The 20865-nt window shown below is 51.4% G+C and overlaps 1 protein-coding gene across 2 annotated transcripts in view; it reads right to left on the bottom strand.

Annotated features, from left to right (window-relative positions):
* The window catches only part of THOC5 (THO complex subunit 5), a 29759-nt gene extending 14971 nt beyond the window's left edge, over window positions 1–14788 (bottom strand). Inside the window, exons 1-10 of one of the 2 annotated variants that reach the window (XM_065417667.1) lie at window positions 14754–14788; window positions 13566–13676; window positions 12384–12527; window positions 11057–11170; window positions 9214–9311; window positions 8417–8563; window positions 5506–5620; window positions 4723–4855; window positions 1431–1508; window positions 902–942 (exon numbers count right to left, since the gene is read on the bottom strand). In XM_065417667.1, the coding sequence (XP_065273739.1) occupies window positions 902–942; window positions 1431–1508; window positions 4723–4855; window positions 5506–5620; window positions 8417–8563; window positions 9214–9311; window positions 11057–11170; window positions 12384–12527; window positions 13566–13661 (966 nt within the window). In that variant the 5' untranslated portion in view covers window positions 13662–13676; window positions 14754–14788. Of the gene's footprint in view, window positions 1–901; window positions 943–1430; window positions 1509–4722; window positions 4856–5505; window positions 5621–8416; window positions 8564–9213; window positions 9312–11056; window positions 11171–12383; window positions 12528–13565; window positions 13736–14753 lie in introns of both variants that reach the window. The other variant, XM_065417666.1, reaches the window with a different exon arrangement.
* Between the last annotated feature and the right edge of the window lie 6077 nt (window positions 14789–20865).

Genomic DNA, 20865 nt, shown 5'->3' with positions numbered 1-20865 from the left:
AAGCTGATTAAAATCAATTATATAAATGAGGTTTTCCACTGGGTGATTTAAATCATGATTTACATTGCTGATTTAAATCAGCCCTCTGCGCTCCATGCTAACCAAAGGACTTTCCGATTCTGGAGGCCAGGAGATTAAGAAATCGTTACCTTGGTTTGGAAAGGCTGCCTGGTGGCACTGCAGATACTCTAGGAGCACAGTGTAAGTCCTCGGGGCCCAGTGCACTAAAGGGGTCACTCCCAAGGGACTGGTTACAGGCTGGGCATGGACTAGACCAGGGGTGGCCAACCTGGGGCTCCGGAGCCACATGCAGCTCTTCAGAGGTTAATATGCGGCTCCTTGTCTAGACACCGCCTCCGGGGCTGGAGCTACAGGCGCCAACTTTCCAGTGTGCTGGGGAGCGCTCACTGCTCAACCCCTGGCCCTGCACCCACTCCTCCCCTTTCCACCCCCTCCTGAGCCTGCCGTGGCCTCACTCCTTCCCCACCCCCGGAGCCTCCTGCATGCCACGAAACAGCTGATCGTCAGGGCTGCCGGTGGGTGGGAGGCGCTGGGAGCGGGGTGGGGGAGCTGCTGTGACGTGTTACTCTTTGGCAATGTACATTGGTAAATTTTGGCTCCTTCTAAGGCTCAGGCTGGCCATCCCTGGAGTAGACCCTGTGGATCTGTGACAGGAGGCATCGTCGGTCCTATTTTACAGATTGGCACATTGAGGCCCAGAGGAGAAGCGACTTGCTCAAGGTCACACGTTGGATCAGCGGCAGATCAGGGAAGAGAAGCCCCAGCCCCGACTCAGCCCCCCACTCTAAGCACTATCTAATGCTTCACTGGCAGAAACAGAGGCACGTGAGGTGAGAGTAGACCCCAGGATTTCAATATTGGGGCTGTGCTAGTCCCTTACCGTGGTCTGCTCCTCTTCAGCATCAGAATCACTCTCGTCATCTGCACATTCAAACAGAGGGATAAGCAAGAGCCATGCGCAGGGATCCATTTGAGAGACTGTCCAAACATCGCGGTGACAAGGAGGTACCCTGGCACCACATGCCCCAGGGACCCACTACCCCAGCACTGCCTGGGGAGACACCGGTGCCCCACAAAGGGGCACTTAGCACAGCTGAGGCCCTCGGTGTGTTACATGCCTTTTGGCCCCTTTACAGCCTCTACACTACCGAGATCCCCGTGTGCAACTGGGCAGTGCTGGAGAGACTCTTCCTAACACCCGGCAGCCGGTCTCTCCAGGAGGATGAGTCGGGTGTGAGGGAGGAGCCAAGGCTAGTTAAGCAACCACTGCACAGATATAGCTATAGAGCTAGTTAAGCCCTGCCCAAGGAACAACACTGCTCCTCGGATCCTTCCCCTGCCCCAGTATCAGCTTTCAGCCGCCAGGCTGGGCCAAGGCAGGCAGGTGGGGATATCAAGTTATAACTTACCTTGGGAGTCCTCTGGTGGCTTGTAGAGGGCTTTGGCTTCTTCCACACTCCCTTCAATTGCCACAGCCAGCTTCTTATCTGTGGAGGGCAAAGCGCCATTCAGCACATCTTGAGGTAGGAAGCCAGGCAGTTAAAGGGAAGGTTGCTGCTGCCGGCCACCTAGAGAGGCATCAAGCTTGGAAGCAAGGATGCCAAGGAGTTTGTCAAGTTACTTCTGTAGCCTCTTCCCCACTCACAACAGGCAGATTCAGGGCCTAGTGGGCAGCTGATCTGAACCTGCAGCATCACTGGCATCTCGGCGGCACAGTGTAAGACATTTTGTTTGTAAGCATTCTCCAGAGCTGTGATGACATCACCCTCCCATCCAATGCTTTGTGCACCTCTCCTCAGGTGGAACAGCAGTAATGACACCCAGACACTCTAGTGACATTGTGGTGCGAGGGGATCACAAATTTCCCACTCCAATTATTGTTTCGCATTACCCTCCATCGATACGCCCCATTCCCCAAATGCTAGTATCCCCTATGTCAGGGGCAAAATGCCAGATGGGTTGTGATCCTGCTTTAAATGGATTTTGTGCAATGCAACACCCATCAAGGCATTTTTACCAGGCTCATCGCTGTAGAAGGTAACTGCATCTGGGCTGAGGAGCCTCAACTGAAACATCACAAGAAGAAAGAAGAACTAGAGATGAAAGCTGGTCAGCAGCATTTGGCATGCACATCTCTGCATGTCAGCAATTGGAAGGAGTAAAAAGAACAATTCAAAACTGATCAAAGGACATCCTTTTTCACACAACATTTAATTAAGACTATGGAACTCACTGCCACTGAAGTTGTTGAGGCCAAGAACTTTGCAAGAGTCTAAAAAAGGACAACGAGGAGTCCTTGTGGCACCTTAGAGACTAACAAATTTATCTGGGCATAAGCTTTCGTGGGCTAGAACCCACTTCATCAGATGCATGAAGTGAAAAATACAGGAACAGGTATAAATACATGAAAGGATGGGGGTGCTTTACCAAGTGTGAGGTCAGTCTAACGACAGAAATCAATTAACAGCAGGATACCAAGGGAAGAAAAATAACTTTTGAAGTGGTAAGAGAGTGGCCCACTACAGACAGTGGACAAGAAAAAAAGGACTGGTCATGTATACGGATAACAAGAATATCCAGTTATATTAATGATATGTCCTGAGGCACCCAAAACTAACTATTAGAGATCAGGTTGAGACTTAATATGGGAGCCCATTATCCCACATCTGCTACTGCAGGCTTCTTACACCTTCCCCTGAAGCATCTGGTGCTGGCCACTCTCGGAGACAGGACGCTGGAGTGGATTGGCCTCGGGTCCAATCTAGCCTGGCAATCCCTAAGGAGTCTCAGCCCCAGGAGCTCAGCTGTGGGATTGGTTTAGGGGTTTCCAGGGTGTCCATCACCACAGTATCCAAGCACTGCACAGAGAATTAGAGGGGCCACACACTGGGGTTCTACGCTGGGCCCTGTCGGGGCTCTAGGAAGCTCTAAACCCGGAGGGCGGGGATTTGGCTATTTTAAAAACAACCATCTTCTGCTACAAAGGAGGCTTCTGGCAGGTCTCAGATGCAAGGAAAGAAAGGTACTTATCCTGCCTGAGGGGCTGGGAGGAGGGTTTCATGTTAGCTAATGGGGTGGGCCAGAAAAGGATGGGACGGAGGGGAGGGAGAGAGGGGCAGAAGGGAGAGAAAGAGTGATGAAAAGAAGTGCTATCCCCTGGCTGTGTGTGTTGAGAAGCAGATGACAGTTAAACAGGTCTCAGCAACAGTGAATTTGCAGGGCAAGGAAGGGGGCCCCTTGACTGGCAGATGAAGTTACAGGAGTGCACTGAGGCACAGTCAGCACAGAGGGCATTAGCCTGGGCTCTCCTGGGAGCTGCCAACCCATGTGCTTTGACAGAGGACTTAGAATCATAGAATATTAGGGTTGGAAGGGACCTCAGGATGTCATCTAGTCCAACCCCCTGCTCAAAGCAGGACCAATTCCCAACTAAATCATCCCAGCCAGGGCTTTGTCAAGCCAGGCCTTAAAAACCTCTAAGGAAGGAGATTCCACCACCTCCCTAGGTAACCCATTCCAGTGCTTCACCACCCTCCTAGTGAAATAGTGTTTCCTAATATCTAACCTAAACCTCCCCCACTGCAACTTGAGACCATTGCTCCTTGTTCTGTCATCTGGTACCACTGAGAACAGTCTAGATCCATCCTCTTTGGAACCCCCCTTCAGGTAGTTGAAGGCTGCTATCAAATCCCCCCCCTCACTCTTCTCTTCTGCAGACTAAATAACCCCAGTTCCCTCAGCCTCTCGTAAGTTGAGGGGTTGGATTGCCCCCTTACTGTACACGAGCCACACAAGGGATGGGAGCCATGTCAATTTCAAGGCTCTGCCCTGGACCACGTCTCCCTTACAAGTTACGGGCTTTGTCCCACTAGAGGAAGCCACGCAGGAGCTGATCTCCCAAGCCGTACCCAGCAAGCAGTAAGGCCTGGTCCAGGCTGCTACATCGTTCGGCGTGTGAAAAACCCACCCCTCCGAGCGCCGTAGCTATGTTGACCTAACCCACGGTGTAGACACAGCTAGGCTGACAGAAGAATACTTCCATTGCTTGGGGGCGCTGGAGTGCTGACACCGATGGAAACACCCCTTCCATCACGGGGATATGGCTGCATAGCTCCACCAACATAGCTACGCCGCTGTTGTCCCAACAGTGCAGACATGGCCTTCGACAGCCCTTTCTGAATGGTCCTGGATCATGACAGCCCAACAGGCAGGAGGGCCAAGTGCCAACGCCATACTACTGTGGGGGCTGTTGACGTGGCATATCTGAGTTGGCTGCTGGCTTTAAAGCCGTCACTGCAGCAGTGCCCACAATCCCTGACCACCTTGAGTGGGCCACCAGGGATGGAGGGGGCAGAGGTTCGAAAAGAGCTCTCACAGGAGGGGCGTGGGAGGGAGGGGGCGAGGGATTCAGCCACAGCAGCCAAACGAATTAGGTTCTCAAATGATGCTGCTTCATCAGGCTGGCTCCCAGGTTGTGGCTGCTCCCAAGCGGGCTCCAAGAGCAGCAGTGGAGGAGCCACACAGGGCGTGCAGAAGCAGCGGAGGCAGAGTGGATCGGAACAGCAGGGTTTTCTGCAGGCAGCTGTGAAATTTGGCCCATGGGGGATGGACTCCCCGCTCCCCTCAGATCACAGCTTTCAATGACACAGATGAAGGCTGTTTTCACTGCCTTACCCCCACTCCCCCGCCATTGATACTCACCACAGGCCTGCCCATAGGCATTGGCTTGGACAAAGAGAACATAGAGAGGTGGTGGCAAGTGTCTAGCCGTCTCGTACTGCTTATGTGCTTGGTCGAAAGGCATGAAGAGATACTCTTGGACAGGGAGGGAGGCCTGGCGGGACACAAATCACACGCACGATTAGCACTGGAATTGTTTGCACACCAGCCCAGTCACCGAGTGCTTTGTGCTCTATGCTGCAGTGCAGGAGACCTGGAACCTGTGCCAGGAGCACACACAACCCTCTGGACAGAGAACACCTTGGGGTACTCAGCAGCAGCAGCCACCAGAGATAACAGGGGGAGGACTAATGGCTCTGCAGATGGGAGAGAACCCACTTCCTTCACCTGCTCTTCCCAGCCAAGTCTGATGCAAGGGGAGGAAGCTACAATTGCTCTCCATGGAAGGTCCCATCTAACGAGTCTTCTGCCAGCACCTCGGCAGGGGCCGCTGCACAATGAGATTGCACAGGAAATCCTCGCCCTGTGAGGATCTGGAAGTGCAGGTAAAGGAGCAGGAAGTAGCTCCAACGCCTCCGAACAGCCTCAGTCCCCATGCTCCCAGTGCTCTGAATCTCCCTCTCTGTGGATTTAGACAGCCTGTCCCCACACCATCTACCCCCCAACAACTGAGGGTTAGAGGGCAGACAGGCAAGGGCCAGCACAAAGGGTTTCTGATCCACCTAGCAGGAAACACACAGACTCTCCCTGCAAGCGGCCAGTCTCCCAGGCAAAGAGGAGTGCTGGGTTAAGCTCAGGAAGTACCTGCATGATGCTGTTGAGCCGGGGCTGGAGGCTGCTCAGATATTCCTTCTTCACTTCTATCTCCTTCAGGATCTTCTCCTTGTTGGCCAGACACTCCTTATACTTCTCCGCCAGCCTGCACAAGAGAAGCTCATTTACAGCACTGCGTTCACAAAGGAGACAGATGTCAGATCAGAATCTCTGCTCCCTGTTGGTGCATTTCTAAACCTCAGGATCCAGAGCTCCTGATTCCACTGTCAGGGGCTCCTGAACCGAGATAGGTCCCTCTATGCTTTGAAGTCTGCTTCAGAGCCTATTTCGATCAATATCTGACCTTGCTGTCACCTCTGAAGTGATGTGATAAATGAAGAGTTCATTAAAATCCAAGGGAAAGGGAAGACAAAGAGCAAGAAACTTAGCAGAGCTGGAAAACTGGAAAAGTTGAAAAGAACTCTGAAGAGAGTTCAAGAGAGCATGAATCTGTTAAGAGAGAACTGTTGAGGTGGGATCTCCACGTGGATCTTCTCAGAGTTGGGTTGCCTGTGGAAGCAGCCCAAAGCAGGTAGTAAACTCCATTCCAGACTAGCTGGTCCCTTCAGGCTTTGGAATCTATGAAAATAAAACTGAGGAGAAACTATTTGAGAAACTTGAAGAGTAAATGTGCCATTTAGTAAACACAGCAACATATTCCAAGCGCTTTTCTACTTGAAGAAATGACGACATAGGAATGGATCCTCCTTACTCCCCAGATCTGCTCCCATATTAGCATCTCAACTGCTGACTTTAGCGACAAAGTACATTCATGCTGCTTTATTGGGTCTGTTAGCCCTGCAGAGCTAAAACAGCGACAGGAAAGTCTTTTCCATCATGTGCTGTCATCAGAAGCATTTTGTTTTTTTAATTTTTATTAAGTGCCTATTAATAATAGCTGTGCAAACCCGTGGAGGACAATGAGGTTTCACATATGACTAAGGGACTTATTTGGCCTAAAGAACCTTTACTACTGGCTCTGATAAATGAGAGAGAGACGAGCTTGACTCTCAGAGCCCAAGAGGTGAAACCCCCCTCATCACTTTTAATTGTGAACTGAGGATAATTGCTGATCAGAAAATGGTTCTTTCGCCCCTGTGATTTTTTTCATCAAAAAACAGAATGCCTGAAAGTCAAAATATTTTGATTTGGAAATGCCACCGCAGGGTCTGATGGGAGTTGTACTTTAGGTGTCCAGTGCTACCATTCTGCTCTATACAGGCTCCTTGATTAGTCTACATGTCCCAGGATGTACCATGGTCTCCACTCTTGAAGAGGGCTGGCATGTATCATAGCAGTTTTGCATCATGGCAGATGAAGTCCAGCTGGGGAGCCTGGCCCATAGAGAAGAATGGAAGCATGAGGCAGCCAAACTACAACTCTCACTACACACTGCGGTGGCATTTCAGAATCAAAATATTTCAGCTTTTGAGCATTCAGTTTTTCACCCCAAACAAATGGAGGTTTCCCACGGAAAGCAGAGCCGTTTTGTGAAAAATTCTGTTTTGTGGAAAACCCAATTTTCCATCAGAAAAACAGTTTCGACAGAAAGGCTAAGGCTGTTTGGAATGGAACCGCTGAGACAAACACGGAACCCCACAAGGCCAGTTTTACACAGGCCCTCACTTAGAAATACAGCGTTAGCTAAGCAGCATATCATAAATATCACATGATGTTATGGGAGGGTGTGACTGGCTGGAGAATGGCAGAAATGGAAAAACCACAAAGCTTCCAGTCAGAAGAGTTCTCATAAATAAAACCTACTTTTAAGCTAGTTCAAGAGACTACACCCCACAAATTAGAGTTGCCAAGCCAGGGAAAAGAGACCATGAACACTGTAGGCACTAGGGCTAGGAGTTGCACAGGTGACTAGTGATTTAACCACACAGTTTCCACTCACTTCTGTGGGGAAACCTCACCCTAGCTCTTCTTTGCTTTTTAAAGACGGTTTCCAATGTGCAGACATTTTTAGTGGGACACTAAAGCAATCCTTTGGCAGGATGCTCCTCCTGAGGTTACCGATGGATGATTTAGGATTGGTGATGGCTGAGCCCATTGGAAAGCAGCAACGGACAAAGAATTGCATGCTCTCAGCGCCACCTTGTGGTGTATATAATATGTGCAACTAGCACAAATTCACAGCCATGGACTTGCCAGTAGTTCTTTATGCCAGGCCAAGTATCATGCGTCTGTTTGCTGCATGATCAACTGCACTAAAAAGACTGAGGTCATCCCCCGTCTAGTACAGGATTGCAGGTCAATTCCACAGCCAGTCTTGTGGACACTGGATTTCACAGGCACACAGCTGATCAGATCTAAGCACTGCCACCATGGCTGCATTGCTGGCCCACTCCTTGCTACAAGAATCAACTTCCAGAGTCAATGAAGTCAAGTGGCCCTAGCACGCTCTATATGGGGCTGCCTGAATCAATGACATCATAGTTATATCCCTCATAACACACACCTCCCCTTCCTCGTTTGAACTAGGGAGCTCTTAGGCTTTTAAAATGCAGAATTACACTCTTTACAGCCCACTTCTGTAAAACAATGGGTGCTGTTCTTCTGGGAAGAGACCAGGGCATAGCTCCAGCTCCCTTTAATTAGTCACATGAGAGAAGACTCCCTGAACTGAGAAACAGGATCAAGACACTGTTTGGAATAAACCAGAAACTACTGTACGGTAGAAACAGTTCTGAGAGACAGGCCCATCTGTGTGTTACGAAGGGATTTGCCATTTGTCCTTTAGTAACTAGTTTAAACTGACTTTGTAGCCTCTCTTTGTTGTTACTGTATCGTTTGGTGATTTTCAAAAAGCATGTTCCTGGGCTGTGACGTATACACCAGCAAACGCTTGGTGCCAGGTAGAGACAGGACTGATCTGAATGGTAGCCCGCTGGCTTACCTTTTGCGCTGCTCCAGCTCCCAGTCGAGGCGGGCCAGGGTCTGTTGGTGGGGCTCATTGAGGGTGATGTCAGGCTTGCTGATTTCTGGAGGAGCCTCTTTGTAAAATTCATCCACGCTCACTAGATCGATCTCCTCATGTTTTGACCTGCAGAGATGGAGGAGGGATGAGGCTGGGAATCCCACTGCAGAGCTGCCCCATTACCAGCAATCTCACAACCCCAGCATTCATTGTTTCCCAATTGTGAGACCCACTTTGCAACATGAATTCCTACAGTTCCAGAGAGCAGAATGGCAACAGGCCCCACACAGTTCATATCTGAACAGGGCCATTCCTTTCCTGGGTGTTCCCTGCCTGGCTGCGTCTCCTGGGATTTACTGAGGAGTCAGCCGAGGGGCAGTCTCACTTTGTGTCAGCTCAGAGATGTGACTGTGGAAGGTGCAGCCTCTGGAATAACTACACTGATGCAGTTCAGTTAAGCATTTTAGAGACTAATCCAAAGAAAACTTCCTTAGACCAACACGATTCCTATCAAAATCCTTCACAGTATTTATCCTGACTGTCCTGACTCTTCCCTATGCACCAGTCTCCTTCCACTTGCCCAAGGAACCTCCAGGATATCCAGATCACATGCCAGATTCTCAGCCCTAGTATGGCGGCATTCAGGATTCTTATGATCTTTCAGAGACTGGAGCTAGGCTCTCCTTGTGACTCTAGGCATCACACGTTCCCTAAGCCCCTTTGTATCTGACACGTGCAACTCAAGTTACAGCCTCCTTCTCTCTTGCTGTACTCACTTAAACTCCAGGCATTTGGTGATCTCCTTCTGCAGATGCATCACCTCATACAACAGGTTCTGGAGTTGCAGGTGATAGGCGTCTACTTTCTGCTTTGCCTGAAAGAAGAATGTGATCAGGTGAGTGTAAAAATCACAGTGCAGATAAAACCGGAATTAATAGAGCAACGTGCCCAACATGGCAAGGACCAAGGGCTGCCATTTGGAGATGGCAGATATTAGGGAATGGCCATGGTGAAACCCAGGAGATATCATGGACACCAGCCTGTACAAAATGGCCTTGAGATCATTACTAGTGGGGAGATCAGGGCATGCAAGGTGAGAACCAAATCAAATTGGATGTTCTTCTAAAAGATCTGCTTTAGTTCAAAGAATTAATTCTCCGGTCTGTGTTCGATAGGTCAGACCAGATGATCACAGTGGTCCCTTCTGAATCTATAACTACTGCAAACAAAAGCTGCCAGATGAGAAGAGAAGCTGGCTTTGTAACTCTATGTGCCTGCTATAAGGACACTGCTAAGGCTTTTCATTCCTGTGGGCACTACTCACTGCAAAAAAGTTTTGCAAATTGGAAACCAGTGACTGGGTTAGAGCAAGCATGCAGGTATGTAGGGTTCCAGGAGCTAGCCAGTCTGGGAAGGTTCTAAGGCAGTGGTCCCCAAACTTTTGACCTCACGCCCCCCCTTACCCCTGTCTGCATCTCCCCCATACACACACCGGGAGCGGGGCCGGAAGAGGGACTGTGGCTCCGTGAGGGGCGGGGTGCAGACAGGGATAAGGGGGCAGAGGCTGGGCTGGCAGCCGGGGCCAGCAGCGGAGCTGGGTGGCACTTCCTCCCAGCCCTCTGTGTGGGCTGGCCCAGGCCCCAGCCGCACACCAGTTTGTGGACCCGTTCTAAGGAGTTCAATGGTATCAACTCAGCTTACTTGGAGGTTTATGAGTAATTAATAAGGGTTTATCTTAAACACAGTGTTTGGGATTTACCAGTTACTTCTACATTGATATACTATCAAGATGACAATTACTGGTGCTACGGTAATGGGTGAATTAGAAATACCTAGAGAGGGGATTTTGATCCCTGCAGAAATCTGGAATTTGAATAATAAACTTGATTCTCCACATTAAAAATAAAAAAAAGGATTCATGGCTGAAGCAAGGGACAGGCCATGCCAAGTTGTAGGGAAGAGGCTGCAGCGATTAGCAACAACACAGCTTCTTAGCTCACTACCTGCGTATTTACTTGATAAGAACGTAAGTCAAGTTTTTTCAGGAACACCCATCACTGTGTCTTTATCTCCAACCCAGACCTGTGAATGGTCTGATTGTACCGACATGGATACTTCCAAGCAGGATCTCCAGATAGAAAAGGAGGGAGAAAATGCAGGGCAGCATGGACTGGTACTTGAGAGCCCTGGGGCCTATACCCAGCTCTGCTGGGTAACCATTGTACAGGGAGGAGAATTGACTGGCTCAAGGAGGAAATGATACACCTCCTTTGTAAAGTGCTTTGAGATCTAGGGATGCAAAGTTCTACACAAGAGCGAGGCACTATTTTCTTCTCAGCCCTGCTGCACATCAGATCAATAGCAGCTTCTTGACTGTTAAATCATGTCTGAGACATTAAGAGGGTGCTGCTGCTTCTTCATTCATTCTAGTTATTAGATTATCTGCTTCACTTCAGTAGAGTTTCCCTGTAAAACTCTAACTCAGAGATCACTTGGATCTAATCCAGTGTGCACTAAGGTACCAGACAGTAACCCCCCGCCCCCCTCCTCCTCTGCCATTCCAGAAGATCCTCTGCCATTCCAGGTAGCATCCCTTTCAATCTCTGGCCTCCATTGTACCTCATGGGTCTGATCTCTCCCCTTCTTTAGTCGAATATGAGCCAAACGGTTGAGTTTCTTCAGGGTCATGAAGTGCATGCAGCTCTGGATCCGACGCTCTTCTATCGCAACAGCCTGACAAGTAGGAAGGAGAGCTGGGGTAAGGAAGTTTACTCACTAGTAACTGTTGTTTGAATAGATTGCCACTGCAGAGACACTTTGTTATTGTGCATGGGAGGAGTAACTAGAACAAGCAGGGATCTGCAGAGCCTGGAAGTAAGGCGTACATTTTTGGCAGTGAGGGTAATAAACCAATGGAACAATTTACCAAGGGTGAGGTGGATCACTGACAATTTTTAAATCAAGATTGGATGTTTTTCGAGAAGCTCTGCTCTAGGAATTATTTTGAAACAGGTCTTCAGCCTGTTATACAGGCGGTCAGATGGGATGATCACAATGGTCCCTTCTGGCTTTGGAATCTATGAGACAATTCTCAAAGGTGAAACGCTGGTTAATATCTCTAGGACTTCCTAAGGTGCCACATATTTCCAGGCTCACTGGAAATAGACATGTAGGTTTTCTCTCCACACTCTTTCCTTAGTCCAGGAAGGGATCAGAATCAGAAGATTCCTCATGGGCTCAATACAGGGCTCTTTTTCGCTCAGGGGGCCGGATTCATGACATCCTTCACTGGGATTTAAACCTTTCAGAGACCAAGTGTGTTTACCCTTTGGTTCAATCATCAAACAAGCCTGACTATTACCAGGTGGCTCTACCCTATCTTGGAGGCACACAGACTTCAGTCAATGACTCGCACCCATGTTTCCATTGTATTAGGTGTAGTGACAGCTGCTAGTCTGACAGCCCTGGCTGAAGTCCTCCTCTCAGCCACAGACCAGCCACAGCACAGGCAGCTGCAGTGCCCGCTTTCCCTAACAGTATGTCTCAACTCTGAGCCGATGTGGCCATCCTGTGGGGGCAAGAGGTGAGTTAAGGTCCACGCTCTTCGCTCTCTAAACAACAGTCATTAGAGTCAGCTTGCTATGTGAACATCTGCCTAGCAGGAACTTGAACGAGACCCACCAACTCGCTTCACACAGGCCCCCAAACAGGCATCAGGCAGCGGTAATCAATAACCTGGGCTGAATTCTCTCCTGTCCCCACACCACTCTCCTGAGCTATTCAGTCCTCATATGTTATTTGGTTTTGCTGAGACTGTAATAAACGCCTTCCCCCTTTGTGCATCTTGCTAGGATGCCATGTGGATTTCAAACCCACTGCTTTCCTGGAACAGCAGAAAGGTATTTAAAAATGCTCAGGGGAAAGAACTCTAGGGGCTTCTTCTTACACTGTCTTTGCTGCCTTTGCTCTTCAGATCCTGGATTTCTGCCATGAGCCTCTGAAGTTCCTGGCAGGTTTGCTTGTAGAGTTCATAGTCTTTGTTGGGATCTCGGAGTTCCACCTCTGCCTCTTCACTGTAATACTTCACATCCTGCAAAGAGCCAGAAATACAGAGCAGCACTTAACACTCCCCCCGCCCTCCTCTGAAAAGCCCCCCCCTCCCGTGGGGTCAAATCGACACTCCCTCCATTCCAAGTTTAAAGCAGCTTTATGCATCCTGAGAAGATCTAACTAATTGCTGGTATGGCAAACTCCACCGGGGATCTCCAAGTCTCGCGAGCTAAGGGCACGGCTACACTCGAAACTCCAAAGCGCTGCCGCGGGAGTGCTCCCACGGCAGCACTTTGAAGTGCGAGTGTGGTCGCTGCAGGTACTCCACCTCCCAGAGGGGATTAGTTTACAGCGCTGGGCTGGGAGCACGGCTCCCAGCGCTAGGGCACTGTTTACACTGGCGCTTTACAGCGCTGTAACTTGCTGCGCTCAGGGGGGTGTTTTTTCACACCCCTGAGCGAGAAAGTTGCAGTGCTGTAAAGCGCCAATGTAGCCATAGCCTAAGACTGTCTCTCACACTGTCACTAGAGACCAGTATCGATTCCAACCCCACGTAGTTTGACAATCAAGAGAGGAAAAAGAGCAGTGAGTAAAGTTCTTTCAATTATCAGACAGGATGGAAGACAGTTCGTTAGCACTAGGCTCCAGTTTAGTTGCCACCCACACCCAATCCCCCCTCAATCTTTTCAGGGCTTCTTAAAACACCCCAAGATCTTTTTGGGGGCAGTGCAAACTTGTGACACAGCAAAAAAATTGCTCAGAGAGCACAAGGTGCAAACCCTGGCTCCCAGAGTCATAAACCATCTTTTCTCAGGATGCTGGCAATTGCTACAGGCAATTGTTGCTAAAATTCCCATTGACTTCAGTAAGAGTAGTGTAAGGCCAACCCTGAGTGCTTTTGAAAAGCTCACCCCTATAATACAGCGTACATGCGGGGGGTGATATTTTTCTGATGTCAAGAGCTTTCAGAACAAAGCAATGAGCTGAACGACAGCCTCTTCTTCTGCATTCCAGCCAGCCCTACAGGCGTCTGATCTGCATTCAGAATTGCCACAGGCTTATAATCACCCTACCCCACCTGGTCAGGGTCAGCCCTGCTCCGCTTGCTCTCCTGCGGAGCCCCATCGGTGCGGATGACCTTGGGTTTCCTCTTCTTGCTCGAATCAGACGACATTTCTTATTTCACAGGCTGTGGAGCAGGAGAGGAATATAGAAATAGCTCGTCTCCAAAGAGGAGTCCCTCAATTCCTTTGAAACAAACCGGAGCTACTGTCAGAGCATTAGTACACCAGCGGGAGGGTAATCCAACCCCTCCCTCCCTATCTTAGTCACCACAACTCTTGTCCTGATCATCACTCCCCTCAGAGTGTATCTGCTAAAACGAGACTCCTCATGTGATCTGCCCACATCACTGAGTCCTTTCACTGCCTCCCCATTTCAGTGTCATACCTCTCCTACTCACTTCTGAGGCCCTCCAGCACTCTGCCTCATCTGCTTATCCCACCTAGCCTCATCATATCCCCACCCCCAAGGATGTGTCAATGCCTCATTTGTTTGTCTGCTTTTCCCCACAGTCATCTCTGTATTGTTTTCCATGCCATGTCTTATACATGAACGCCCTCCCAGCTTTGCTTCGCCAAGCCATTCTCTGTCCTCATTCAAATCCCTCTGCCTCACTGCCCACAAAAACACAGCCCCAAGTATCAGGGGGGAGCCGTGTTAGTCTGTATCTACAAAAACAACAAGGAGTCTGGTGGCACCTTAAAGACTAACAGATTTATTTGGGCATAAGCTTTCGTGGGTAAAAACCTCACTTCTTCGGATGCATACAGCCCCAAATGTAACCAAACTCAAGCCAGCTGCGAGAGCCTCGTCCCCTCTCGGAGGTCTGTTCCCCCCGGGCTTGGGCACATCACCTCTTTGGGGGCCTTGTCTTTCTATCTGTCCCATGAAGAACTCAGCACAGTTGTGGGGGCTGCAGATAAACCCATCACCCTCAGTACAGGGGATGGGAGTGAGAACCGCAACCGCGCCCCATTCCTTGTCTCTGCTCTTGGGGCTTCGCCCAGCCAGCCAGCCAGCACCCCCCGACCCGCACACGGTGGCGCCTTCCAATGGCCGGGGGAGGGGGGGCACCGAGAACAGCTCCCCCCAGAGCGGGGGCCCGGTCCCAACACACACCGCGCCCCCGGCCACCTGGAGAGAGAAGCCCCGTCACGCCCAGCCCAGCCCCGCGGGCCCCCGCCCCGCTGCCCCGGGCACTCACCAGCCTCCCGACCCGCCACTTCCAGACTCCGAGCGGAAGTGACGGGGCAGGAGGAGACGAGTCCGCGGTCAGCGAGGGCTAGAGCGTCCGCCGAGCTATAGCGCCCTCGGGGGGCCCTTGGCGGAGCTGCAGGAGGGAAGGGGCCAGACAGATCCCTCCACCCACAGACCACCCCCCATACACGTGGGGGAGGGGCCCCAAAACCCCTATTGGAGCCCAGAGATCCCGAGTCGCTGCCTCTCATCTGCAGCATGTGGGGGTGTCTCCCCTCGTCCGCTCCCCGCTTGTGGGGCACCTGGGGGTCAGGCAGCTAAATGCCCCAAGGGCGGCTCTGCCCCACACGGAGGGGGTTCAAGGAGGAGACGGGGGTTGTCGGGATGGGACATGGTACCGGGGGGTGGGGGTTCTGGCCGGTTAGCCCCTGCCCCCCAGCCCACACCCCATCAGGCTGCAGAGGGGTCTGCACCCCCACTGACGTCTGATGGGTTGGGAATAGCAGGGGTTAGAGCAGTGGTTCCCAACCTATTGATCATTGTGGGCTGCATATGCGGCCCCCAGTGTGTTATGTGGGCCATAGGTTGAAAACCACAGCACCCCCTCCCGCTAAAACTCCCCACGGACCCCAGGCTATGCCCAGCACCCCACACCCAAAGAGCACCCCTGGCTTGAAGTGGTTTCCATCATATTCAGTGTTTACAGTTTGGTTCAATGGCTCTCAGCCTCCCCACCCCCACTATAAAAATTGTCCCAGCCCCCATGCCAGAGACCCCTCCACAGAGCGGGGCCAGGAGCAGAGCCCCGGGGCCAGGGTTGGCAGCCAGGACCCCAGGCACAGGGCCAGGAGTGGAGTCCCACGTAAAACCTGGGGGTGCTGCAGCACCCCTGCAAACCTCATAGTTCATGCACCTTTACCACTCAGCACCCCCCACCCCAGCCCCTCACTGCCCAGAGCCCCCCCACAAACCTCCCCAGAGATCCACTCACCAGACTGTTGCTGGCAGGAGCACTCCAGCAGGGCTGCCTGATGCTGTCTCCCTATCAGCCAACCCTGCCTCCTGCCAGACCCGAAATTTTGATTTTTTTTCTTAGCACACAGCTGGGCTGCTGCTGTGTGCTAATTGGGCCGCATGTGGCCACGGGTTGAGAACCAGGCCACAATACAATAACTGCTTCCTCCTCCCCAGCAGGCAGAGATAGCCCCTATACTCCTGCCTGTTGTTCCTAGCACCATGGGAACCTGCTTACAAGAGGATGAGATTACAGTGGACGAGAAGCTGGATATAGGTCAGCAGTGTGCCCTTGTTGCCAAGAAGGCTAACGGCATATTGGGCTGCATTAGTAGGAGCATTGCCAGCAGATCGAGGGAAGTGATTATTCCCCTCTGTTCAGCACTGGTGAGGCCACATCTAGAGTATTGTGTCCAGTTTTGGGCCCCCCACTTCAGAAAGGATGTGGACAAATAGGAGAGAGTCCAGCAGAGGGCAACAAAAAGGATTAGGGGGCTGGAGCACATGACTTATGAGGAGAGGCTGAGGGAACTGGGATTGTTTAGTCTGCAGAAGAGAAAAGTGAGGGGGGATTTGATAGCAGCCTTCAACTACCTGAAGGGGGGTTCCAAAGAGGATGGAACTAGGCTGTTCTCAGTAGTAGCAGACGACAGAACAAGGAGCAAGGGTCTCAAGTTGCAGTGAGGGAGGTTTAGGTTGGATATTAGGAAACACTATTTCACTAGGAGGGTGGTGAAGCACTGGAATGGGTTACCTAGGGAGGTGGTGGAATCTCCATCCTTAGAGGTTTTTAAGGCCGGGCTTGACAAAGCCCTGGCTGGGATGATTTAGTTGGGGTTGGTCCTGCTTTGAGTAGGGGATTGGACTAGATATCCTCCTGAGGTCTCTTCCAACCCTAATTTCTATGATTCTTCTATGTTCCCCAGGGCAGTGCTAAGACAGCTCACTCTCACAGCATAGACAGGACCACACTGGTTTTTAACCACGGTCCCATTGCCACAGCAAAAGCATGCTGCTGTCCTGGCTGCTCTACAATCATGGCATGGGGCTACTGGCTTGTAAAGAAGTCCCCTAGCAGAGTAGTTTTGACAACACAAATGGGGCCTTAGGTTGGGTAGGGAGGGGAATGATCAGCAGGGCAGGAGGCCAGTGACCTGGCTAAAGCATAGGGCAGGGAAGCACATGATTTGGCTTCTATTCTTGACTCTGCTGCTGACACACTGCACAACATTTCCCCTCTCTGGGCCTTGGTTTCCCTCTCAGTAAAATGGGGATAATGCCTCCTACGGCTGCAAAGCTTCATTCATTAACATCAGTAAGACTCTTTGAGAGCCTTGGATGGAAGAGGAGAGTTGCACAGGAACACAAAGAAGCATGTACTGGATATGCAGATCGTCACCCTACACATTATCATTGATATGACGTCCCATATACCTGTCACACTCATGCACATTTAGCTCTGTCTTTGAACCTCAATGGATTTCTCTACAGCCTCACATAAAGGGGCTGATTGACTCTCACCCTATGAGAACATAACGCTCAAAGCAGAGCTGTGCTGAGATCCTTTCTCTACAGGCCACCAGCAACTCCCGCTCCCTGCTGCAGGTACTGCTCTGGCTCACTGTAAATGGGGAGCTAGTGGAAGGGGAAATGGAGCCCCCTGGCACTCACTAAAAGGGAAAGTGGTGGATTCTCCATCTCTTGATGTCATTGAATGAAGACTAGATGCCTTTCTGGAATGTGTTTCCAAAAAAGTAACTGTTGTGCTATACAGGAAGCCCATGATATGCAGGGGGTTAGATGAGATGCTCTAAAGGTCTCTTCTGGCCATAAAGTCTACTAATTTTGGAAAAACTGAGTGTAGCATTGGGAGCAGCCTCTGATGTTTTACTGTCTAGCCGGCTTGCTTCCTAGAATGAACACGCATTGAGTGGGGTGATCCACAGAGAGTAGCTCAAACCTTCAAAGTGTCAGGCCAGCAGCAGGACATTAGCACTTCAGGGGATGGGTGGGTGTGGCAGTGACATCACAAAGGCCTTTTGCAGGACCTCAGCCTATTGGTCAAAGGTGTTAGGGAGGTGGTGACCTCACAGAGAGATGCTGACATCAGCCAGGCAGGACAGGGGCGCAGGGCCAGGGAAACCTCAGAGACCCCTGTGGCTTTGCTTCAGCAAGTCTCCTTCTCGAGGTCTCTCTTTGAGGACTGAGAGAGTATTAGGGTTCACGTATGTGAGTGCGAGCAGGTGCCTCTTTCGAGTTTTCTCCTTTCCTTTTACTGATTTTACTAGAAAACAGACTTCCCTGTTTAGAAGGTAAGAGCCTCCAAGAGGTTTTGGAACCTGCTCAGTCTGATCCATCTGGTGCCAGCTGAATTCTAGGCATGGAAAACACTAGTTTAAGGTGGCAGAATTTTATACCCTCCCTGGGATTTTGTCCCGTAGAATCACTGGGGACATTAGGGTTTGTCCTTTTCGTTTTACCTTTTCCTCCATCCCTCCTTCCTTTCTCTTCATCTCTTACTTCTTTTGTCCTTTCTCCTGTTCCCCTCCCACCACCAGGAGGTGTGAATGTGTGTGTGTGAGTGTGTGTGTTGCGTGTTGCGGGGGGTGCTCTGCATCTCCCATTGTGGGGGGTCCACCCAAGAAAGTGGGGCTGAAATAGTCCTCGGATAGTGATCCCTACTGGTGACCTGGGCCTTCCTTTGGGCTCTCTGGTGAGAACTCTCAGCCTCCCGCCCCTCATTCTCTACCCTGATTGGTTGAGCAGGGGGTTATTGACAGGGAGGAGACTCAGGTCCTTTTTGTTCTCTTTTAAGAACAAGTAAATAAGTCATAACCAGTCATCTGTTTGACGAATTTTGCTGCTTCTCTACATGAATTGTCTCTGCGCAGTTCATGAACTGTTGTTGGTCTGGAGCTCATTTGAGAGCACTTTATTCAGGCTCTGGCTTCGGCAGGGATGGGGAGGGACCAAAAAGGCTGGTTAGTGAGAGGCTGCCTTGACCCCAGACTCACGCCTGCTCCCCGCTCGGTTCCAGGCTGTCCAGGCTCCTGAGGAGGTTCAGGAAGAAGGCTCTGCAGGTGGCCCCAGAGCCTGAGGGAAGCAGCTGCCATCTTCCCCAGGAGCAAAGCGGCTTCTCCGTCCCTGCTGGCAGGGAAGGAGCTCCCGGCCGAGCGAGGAGGTGGAAGTGCCCAGCCTTCTGGCAGAGGAAAGCCGCTCCTGGCGCAGGCACTGAGGTGAGAGAGCCACCAGCCAGGCCGAAATGGAGCTGGCCCAGGATGCGGCTGGGCAGGCAGGACCCAGCCCAGAAGGGGAGCCGGGCAGGGTGGCTCTGGGGCTTGTTGTGTGGGAAGCACCGGCCCCAAGAGCCCAGCCCTGATTCTCAGCAGGAGGCATCGCCCTGCCTAGTCCCTGAGGACCTTCCAGCCTCCCCAGGGCAGGAGGTGGAGGATCCCTGTCGCAGCACCAGCAGCTCGGCCCACTCCCCAGGGGACAGCAGCAGCACCTGGGACTCAGGCAGCAGTGAGGCCGATGGGCGTTGCTGCTTTGTTCCAGGTGAGGAGCCAGGCTGGGCTCAGGGAGGGGTGAGGAGGGGGCTGTGAACACCCTGGGCCACGCACTCGACCAGTACTATGGGGGCGGGTCCCCAGCCCAGGTGTCTGGTCTGAGCCACGTGAACCCCACTGACACTAGATGCTGCCATCCTGTGGCTTAGCATTAGTGTCTGGGATGACTTGGGGCAAGATCTCAACCTCCCCGCAACCCACTTCACTGCTGCCAGAATCCCTCCTGCCCCCCCTGCTAGAGCCGCCTCCCTGCCCAACCTGGGTGGGGGTGGAGAAGAGGGTTCTGAGAACTTGAGCTGTGGAGGTGGAACAGCTGTCAAGGGCACTGAGGGGGAGGTAGCAGGAGCTCACCCTACAAGGAGGGGGGTTGGCACTGGAGGTTACTAGAAAGGACAAGAAGACTCCATTCTGGGGTTCAGGAGGTGAATTCATCCCTCAGTGGTGGGCAGGTGCTGGGTGGAAATACTGCTGGTTCCAGGTGCCCTTAATTCCCCCTGATTCCTCGGGGCGTTTGAGTCTCTGACAGGTTCCCGTTCCCTTGCAGCAGAAGGACGTCATGGCCAAAGTGATGCACCAGCTCCACATCATCCGGCACTTGCGCCAGGTGCCTGAGACACTGCAGGGGCTGTGCCTCTGAGGCCATCAGCAACTCCCGCTCCCTGCTGCAGGTACTGCTCTGGCTCACTGTAAATGGGGAGCTAGTGGAAGGGGAAATGGAGCCCCCTGGCACTCACTAAAAGGGAAAGTGGTGGATTCTCCATCTCTTGATGTCATTGAATGAAGACTAGATGCCTTTCTGGAATGTGTTTCCAAAAAAGTAACTGTTGTGCTATACAGGAAGCCCATGATATGCAGGGGGTTAGATGAGATGCTCTAAAGGTCTCTTCTGGCCATAAAGTCTACTAATTTTGGAAAAACTGAGTGTAGCATTGGGAGCAGCCTCTGATGTTTTACTGTCTAGCCGGCTTGCTTCCTAGAATGAACACGCATTGAGTGGGGTGATCCACAGAGAGTAGCTCAAACCTTCAAAGTGTCAGGCCAGCAGCAGGACATTAGCACTTCAGGGGATGGGTGGGTGTGGCAGTGACATCACAAAGGCCTTTTGCAGGACCTCAGCCTATTGGTCAAAGGTGTTAGGGAGGTGGTGACCTCACAGAGAGATGCTGACATCAGCCAGGCAGGACAGGGGCGCAGGGCCAGGGAAACCTCAGAGACCCCTGTGGCTTTGCTTCAGCAAGTCTCCTTCTCGAGGTCTCTCTTTGAGGACTGAGAGAGTATTAGGGTTCACGTATGTGAGTGCGAGCAGGTGCCTCTTTCGAGTTTTCTCCTTTCCTTTTACTGATTTTACTAGAAAACAGACTTCCCTGTTTAGAAGGTAAGAGCCTCCAAGAGGTTTTGGAACCTGCTCAGTCTGATCCATCTGGTGCCAGCTGAATTCTAGGCATGGAAAACACTAGTTTAAGGTGGCAGAATTTTATACCCTCCCTGGGATTTTGTCCCGTAGAATCACTGGGGACATTAGGGTTTGTCCTTTTCGTT

The sequence above is a fragment of the Emys orbicularis genome, chromosome 16 (assembly GCF_028017835.1).
Source record: "Emys orbicularis isolate rEmyOrb1 chromosome 16, rEmyOrb1.hap1, whole genome shotgun sequence".
NCBI classification, from domain to species: Eukaryota; Metazoa; Chordata; order Testudines; family Emydidae; genus Emys; species Emys orbicularis.
The sequence above is the reverse complement of the archived record's forward strand: the minus strand, read 5'-3'. Positions and strand labels throughout refer to the sequence as shown.